Genomic DNA, 7973 nt, shown 5'->3' on the forward strand with positions numbered 1-7973 from the left:
TGTGTCGAAAGATGATGATCTATCGTGCCTTCCTTGATCGAAAGATGATCTTTCGATGTCGAAGGATATCTTTCGAAGTCGAAGGATATCTTTCGAATGTGCACTGACACACTGACACAGATGTGACGGGTTGGTGAAAAGGTGATGGGTTGGTAAGTCAACTTTCGGCAAAAGGGTATGGCAGGCTGACAACTTTCCCACCAACCAAGATTTTGAAAGATAATTTGCCCAAAAAGGAAACCTTATCCAAAAACCAGTCACCGGAGCTTTAACCGGAATAATCGCCGGAAAACACAAAGTCACCTAAAAACAAGTTTTAAGTTACCCAACCCACTTATGAACACTCCCGGTAAGTTTAAAACACGTTTTCCAGTTTAAAAGTGTAGAAAAACCAACAAAAACGGGTGTTAAACCAAGTGTTCAAACACACACCAAGAACTTGAAAAACCCGGTTTTAAACAAGGTAAAGAGCCAAGCTCTGATACCACTTGTAGGTCCCTTTTTGTCGGATGACGAACCTCAAACCTTGTTATACTAACCCACTAGCGAGTGCGGAATCCAAGCTAGCGAGCAAACCGGGATTAAGCAAGTATAAATACAAACACACACGGGTTCACCGATTAACACAACTTGTATTAATGCAAATGAAGGTTTCGGTTACAAGCACAATGTTTACAAACCTAACTTGTAAACTCTCAAAGTGTGTGTGTGAGTTCCGGACAGAAAGCTCTCAAGACTATCTCTCGGATGTGTGTGTTCTATCTGTCTTGGTGTCTAACTGAAATACAACACACTGCATGGGTATATATACCCATACACAGCAGGTCTTGGTCGAAGGATCCGATAGATGGTCCGAAGGATCATCTATCGATGACAACATGTTCGAATGATCAGCAATGACCTCGAAGGATGATCCTTCGAGGTCCAACAATTCGAAGCATATCTTTCGAGAACCTCGAAGGATCAACAGTATCCTTCGAGGCTATCCTTCGATTCAGACTAGCATATTACAAACAGATTGACCAAGTCAAACTAGGAGGATAGTTGACTTGGTCAACTTACAGACTAAACTTTGGACATCGTTTATATACAGACCGAATACAGACAAAGTACAGACACAAGTGCACCAACAAATTGTCAACGAAGACTGATGTGTATTCATTTGGTGTGGTGTTGCTGGAAGTGCTTTGTGGTCGGCGGCCTTTGGATTTTGTGGTGTCTGGTCGGCAAAAGTGGTTGGTGTCGTGGGCGCAGCAATGTATCCGAGAAGGAGTTGCACACAGGGTTATTGATCGTGGTCTTAGGGGGAGAATTGCGGATGATGGATTGCGTATCTTTCAGGATATTACTCTGCAATGCTTGCATGAACGCCCTGATAAACGACCTACCATGGCTGAAGTGGTGGCCAAGCTAGAAGCTGCTTTGAAATCGCAATTTACCACGTATTCTTCTTCTTCGGAGGATGATGAGTTCATAAAGATATTCTTTGGCCAAGGTAAGGATCAATAAACAACCTTAAACTGTACTATCTGTTTGTTTTTGGTATTTTGGGAAGTGCAGGATAGGTTAATTATATTGCTTTTGTTTATTTTATTTCATTTCAGTTTCCAATTCAAGTTCTTATTCAAACTCAGATGCAGACTCACTTAGGTATCCTTGAGTTTAAATCCCTTAATATTCTCTTTTTATGTGTCTTGAATTTCAGTTATATTTTTGTATAATTTTTACAATTTTACTCTCCGACAGGCGCACAGTTGAGACAGGGTCGGGTAAGGGTGACACCACCAAACATGTATGTATTTCCTATCATCTTCTTAGACCACCTTAATTCCTGTGTATTGTATATAGTGATAGAATAATTTGTACAGGATCCCGACTCAGAGTCAAACACCACCGCTGTAAGGAGGTCTAAATCCTCGTATAAATACAGCGGTTTAGATGTACCTGGTGAACTCCACAGCATTTCTGAAACATCTAATGGTGTTTCTGAGTTGGACAAACTGGCCAGGAGAATGAACCCACCCAGGTAACAAACTATTGATATGTTCCTTTGTTACTTTTTCTTGAAACCATAGAGTTGCATATCCTTGAAGTTTAAATATATTCAATCTCTTTGTCAGTGTTGTGGTTGATAATGAATCGTGCGAGAATGCTACTGTCATAGAGGTACTTGATAATGGCTATGACAATCCATGTACTTCAATATAGGGATGAGCTCGGTACCGTCCGGTACCGGTACCGAAAGAACCGGTACCGAAAATCGTCAAAAGTGGGTACCGGTACCGGTACCGAATATACCCGGTTCGGTACGGTTCGGTACCGGTTCAATATGTGAATGATGAGAAACTAGCACAATTTGTTGCCTCCTCCGTCTATTAATCAAGATTTTTCATTGATATATCCGTTTGTAGGTTGTTTTGTAACTTATTGGGCGACCATATTACTTGTTATGCAGGTTAATGGTGCTAGCACACTAGGAGTACTATTAGAACTTTTACAAGTTTTGATTGATTTTGATCTCAAAATCACTAAATTTTCCAGGACTAATGATGGATCTTGGTTTATGGATGGTATAACATGTTCTTTTCTCTCGACTCCTCGACCCATATTTGTTCTTGTTATACCCAACATTTGATTTGATGACATTCTTGGTCCTACAGTTTTCTATGTTATTGGTCATGGAGGGAACAAAATCACAGATGAAGACAAAATACAGAGCATAAAGGAGGTGAGTTGTCTTTTGTTGTTTTAGATGAAACATAAAATGTTCTGGTATATGATTTACAAACATGTTTTTGGTTGATTGTTTTACAAATCAAACAATGGTTTTTACAAAAAAAATCTCTTTGATTAAATTGAAGGTACATAAATCTTAAACATATAATCCCGAACATCTCGAACAAGTAACCTACTCCTATAAGGAAACCAAATAAAAGAAAACTAATATAAATCCTAACTCTTCCTAGTAAAATAAAATACACATAAAATAAACAAAATCCTCTAACTTTTGAGTATTGACAAGATTAGTTCCAACAATCACCCCCTAATCATGTCAAGTTCCTCCTAGGTCTTGAATACCAAGTAAGACCCGAAGTTCTTCCACTTCAATACTTGGTCTCTTGTGTTCGCTTTGCGTCAACACCTTTGTTGCACCTGACAAACCACCGCACCCCTGTTTTTTGACTCCTTTGGGATCGCATCCAAAACTTGTCCAAACACTTGAACCATTAACCACAAACAAAGCAACATCCTTTCTCTTCCACCTTGATCAAACCTGCTACTTCACCACCTTTGAAGTTGATCCGATCTAAAACTGCACTACACCTAGGTTTTCACCCTCTTGCACCTGCAAACCTCCAAATTTGATAAACCGCTCTAATACCAATTGTTGTTTTGTTATTAATAAACAAAAAAACAAAGTTACTTTTTTTTAAGGAATAATGGATTTTAATAATCCTAACTATTAACCGTTGGCAGGCAACGATCCCAACTTCTAAAATAACTGGTGGTGGTCCCACTTTTTCATATATTGTAAACTAATGGACCTTTACTAAACTAGAAAGGTTAAGGGGACAACAAGAAATTAAGATTCTGTTAGTAAAGATCCATTAGTTTACAATATGTGAAAAGGTGGGACCACTACGGGGTATTTTTGAAGTTGAGACCGTATAGTTTGGATTTTTTAAAATCCAAGAAAACTAATATAAATCCTAACTCTTCCTAGTAAAATAAAATACACATAAAATAAACAAAATCCTCTAACTTTTGAGTATTGACAAGATTAGTTCCAACAATCACCCCCTAATCATGTCAAGTTCCTCCTAGGTCTTGAATACCAAGTAAGACCCGAAGTTCTTCCACTTCAATACTTGGTCTCTTGTGTTCGCTTTGCGTCAACACCTTTGTTGCACCTGACAAACCACCGCACCCCTGTTTTTTGACTCCTCTGGGATCGCATCCAAAACTTGTCCAAACACTTGAACCATTAACCACAAACAAAGCAACATCCTTTCTCTTCCACCTTGATCAAACCTGCTACTTCACCACCTTTGAAGTTGATCCGATCTAAAACTGCACTACACCTGGGTTTTCACCCTCTTGCACCTGCAAACCTCCAAATTTGATAAACCGCTCTAATACCAATTGTTGTTTTGTTATTAATAAACAAAAAAACAAAGTTACTTTTTTTTAAGGAATAATGGATTTTAATAATCCTAACTATTAACCGTTGGCAGGCAACGATCCCAACTTCTAAAATAACTGGTGGTGGTCCCACTTTTTCATATATTGTAAACTAATGGACCTTTACTAAACTAGAAAGGTTAAGGGGACAATAAGAAATTAAATTCTGTTAGTAAAGATCCATTAGTTTACAATATGTGAAAAGGTGGGACCACTACGGGGTATTTTTGAAGTTGAGACCGTATAGTTTGGATTTTTTAAAATCCAATAGTCCTTTTTTATTATTTCAAAAACAACAGAAACAACACAAAAAACTTTTCTTTTGATAACTTTGAATTTGAGAATCACATTAAAGTGTAATGACCTTATCCTTAATTTCTTCATTCAATAATGACTTCAAATAACAAAAGCAACATGAAATCTGATTCTAATTAAACGTTCAATCCCAATTTGTCGCCATTGGAATGGACTTAATTTGCCGATGCTTTTATTGAATGGGTTATTGGATTTTAATAATTCTAAGTTTCACCGGCCGATAATAATCCCAACTCTAAAAATTCCCTCAACGATCCCAACAATCTGATCGATAATAACAAACCTCCCAAATTGATGAACCCGCTTTGATACCACTTGTTGGAAACGAGACCTTCTTCAACATAATCAAACAATGGATTTAACAAGAAAAAACTCTTTGATTAAAATTAAATGTACATAAACCCTAAACATATAATCCCTTTTTACCCTGAATCCGAACAAGTAATCTACTCCTATAAGGAAACCAAATAAATAAAACTAATATAAATCATAAATCTTCCTACTAAAATAAAATAAACAATTTAAATCCTCCAACTTTTGAGTATTGACAAGATTAGTTCCAACAGTTACAACTGTACTTAAGCAAGGCCTAGTTGTAAGACAGATTATCGATGAAATGTAATAACTTTCGCTATCTCTGTGTTTCTTTCTCAAGTTACTTTGATATGCAACAATTGTTCTTATATATAATTTACAGGCTCTTCACGTATATTTGAGCTCCACGCCATCCAGAGGACGAAAGTGCAACGAGAGACCTATTCCATATGGCCACACAACACTAGAGTTAATAGGAAATGATAGACCCGGGTTAATTTCAGAACTAAGTGCTATAATCAGTGATTTACAGTGTAATGTGGTGACTGCTGAAATATGGACCCACAACACTAGGCTGGCGGCTGTGATGCATGTCAGTGACAAACAGACCAAATCTGCCATTATTGAACCAGAGAAGCTTTCCAAAATCAAGAAAGTTCTGTTGATTGTTCTTCAGGGAGGTCATGATAACAGGGAAGCAATGATTCGAGACTCTAATGGGTGTACATGGATCGACAGAAAGCTTCATCAAATAATGTCAGCTGATAAATATTTTGAACCCGAACCAACCTTAAACGATAAAAGAAGCCATAAACTGGATGTTGTTAGCTGGAATGATGATAATTACTCAGCAATCAGTATTTGGTGCAAACACACGCCTAAGGTTTTATTTGATACAATTTGTACACTGACAGAACTCGGGTATTTTGTTTTTCATGGAAACTTTTATGCTGATGGGGCCAAAGCATACCAAATGGTTAGTCATGTACAAAACCTTTTATTCTATTTATTCAAAAATATACAGACTTATAAGGATTCTTGGCCACATATGTAGGAATTTTGGATCAGACATATTGATGGATCACCCTTCAAATCAGATGCAGAGAGACAAAAAGTAATAAAATTTCTTGAAGCTGCGATCGAGAGAAGAGTTTCCACGGTAAGCATGATATACATTATCTTTTTCAGTTGTATTTTTTCGTTTGTTTTGTTTGCTTTGATGTAAATTTACGAGTTAACATAGATTGTACTCGCGATACAGGGATTAAAGATAGAGATACGTACAAAAGACAGAGTCGGGTTATTATCTGACGTGACTCGCATCATGCGTGAAAACAGCCTAAACATCACACGAGCTGAAATTGCAACAACAGGTGACAAAGCTGTGTTCTCCTTTCACTTGGATGATAACCTGGGATATCCGGTAGATCCCAAGATTATAGATTATGTCAGGAAGGAAATCGGGGAGAATATACTTCAAGTAAAAGGTAACCGTAAAGGTTTATATCAAGCCGTTGAGGAATCATTCACCCGGTCTTCATTTAAAGATGTTTTGAACACTTTTCTCAGTTGGTTGAGATTCTCTGAACATCAGGTGTCTTTCCTTCCAAGTTAGACCTATAACAATGCTACATGTAAATAGTCGCATGTCTACTTCAGGAATATGATGCATATATGTTGCATTTCTAGTAGTTTAATTAATTGTAATCCACATTCTTTGTGTACATAACATATTAAGTATCTCAGTTATGCTATCTTTCAATAAGGATAGATTTGGTCACAAACTATTTCAGGTATTAATGTTATAATGTTATAATGACTGTAAGTTCAAGATTCTTTGTTCCATTGATGCATACATGGAAAAAAAATATATATACATCATAGTTATTAATGCCTATGAGACTCGTTTGTATACAGTATATATGTGTAATGGTCTACTCTATACACAGGTATATGCATTATGAACATAGAATCAATATACATATACAATTGCTGGTTTAATTATGCCAAAAGTAGTTTAAAGTTTGGTGAAAGTAATAAAATCTTTACACCTAAATTGTCTGTTACAATCAGCATATGTTTCTGAAATGATATACAGAAAATGAAGATTGCAATGTAAACTAACAAGATGATGATCAAGAATGGATTAAAAATATTTTATACAAAAGGGTTAATTCTGGGAAACGGTTTAATTCCCAAGTTACTCATACGGCGTTCATAAGGAAAGCTGAATTGACTGCCAAAGAGGAATCTGCTGGAAGGTTCTTGAGTTTGATTCAAATCTTGAGGGTTGTATTTCACTTCAAGAATTGTCGCTCCTATTTCTCTCCTAATTGAATGAATAATCTTTGAGTCGACGGTTGGTGTGGACAGCATCTTGAGTGACCGCAATATTGGCTCCTACATCATCATTACTGATTACTGTGAGCACACTGCAAAGTCTTTTCTTTTTATTATAGAGTCTCATGGGGTTGGTAACAGCTGCCCCTGATTTTTCATCAGTTAATAGAATAATGAATGCAGAAATTGTGTTGTGAGTCCATACGCTGAGCTTCACGACATTACACCGTAAATCTAATAGAATCGTGCACACTTCTGAAAGTAGTCTGGGTCTATCACTTCCTATTAACTCAATTACTGTGAGGTCCGCTCTGGTTGGCAACCCAATAGACTTCATTGAGCCTGGAAAGCTAGTGCCTGAGTCAAGAACCTGAAACCATCTCTAAACGATCAGGGTGTTTGAACTTTAAAGGACTTGTACCGTACAGCTACTATATGTCAAAAGAATAGAATCGGTATAGAACAAGAATAAAAATATTTGGTTAACTCCCAATTGTATTATAACCAAATTGCAATTAGCTCAAAAACTTGATTAACAATGATACCACAACTCGGTATATATAGACTAGCCTAGACTTGTTTATTGCAACCTCCAATCGAATGACTAGATTATCAAATTACTAAAATTTGGGATCCTAGACAACTTGTTATTGGATTGCTTAGCCGACACTCCCATCATCGACTTGTGATTCAAGGAATTAAACGTCAACCCAATGTATATGCAGGGAATGTGGGATGAAAATCAGGACCAAACATATCAAACCTCAAACCTTGTTATACTAACCCACTAGCGAGTGCGGAATCCAAGCTAGCGAGCAAAC

The 7973-nt window shown here is 37.0% G+C and overlaps 1 protein-coding gene across 1 annotated transcript; it reads left to right on the forward strand.

Moving 5' to 3' along the window:
* The first annotated feature begins 1156 nt into the window (after window positions 1–1156).
* LOC110869643 (ACT domain-containing protein ACR4-like) lies at window positions 1157–6568 on the forward strand. Its single transcript, XM_022118882.2, has 10 exons — window positions 1157–1495; window positions 1605–1650; window positions 1747–1792; window positions 1869–2026; window positions 2121–2166; window positions 2456–2570; window positions 2661–2728; window positions 5195–5788; window positions 5867–5971; window positions 6074–6568. Exons 1-10 carry the CDS (start codon window positions 1390–1392, stop codon window positions 6425–6427), a joined length of 1638 nt encoding a protein of 545 aa, XP_021974574.2. The 5' UTR covers window positions 1157–1389; the 3' UTR covers window positions 6428–6568.
* The last annotated feature ends 1405 nt before the right edge of the window (window positions 6569–7973 follow it).

Source organism: Helianthus annuus, chromosome 8 (assembly GCF_002127325.2).
Source record: "Helianthus annuus cultivar XRQ/B chromosome 8, HanXRQr2.0-SUNRISE, whole genome shotgun sequence".
Taxonomy (NCBI): domain Eukaryota; kingdom Viridiplantae; phylum Streptophyta; class Magnoliopsida; order Asterales; family Asteraceae; genus Helianthus; species Helianthus annuus.

Bases quoted from the DNA above. Each gene is read 5' to 3' on its own strand.
- LOC110869643 (XM_022118882.2), top strand. From the start codon at position 1,390: ATGGCTGAAGTGGTGGCCAAGCTAGAAGCTGCTTTGAAATCGCAATTT. The intron at 2,027-2,120 runs GTAACAAACTAT...TCTCTTTGTCAG, and splicing joins AGGAGAATGAACCCACCCAG to TGTTGTGGTTGATAATGAAT. The intron at 2,571-2,660 runs GTATAACATGTT...TTGGTCCTACAG, and splicing joins TGGATCTTGGTTTATGGATG to TTTTCTATGTTATTGGTCAT.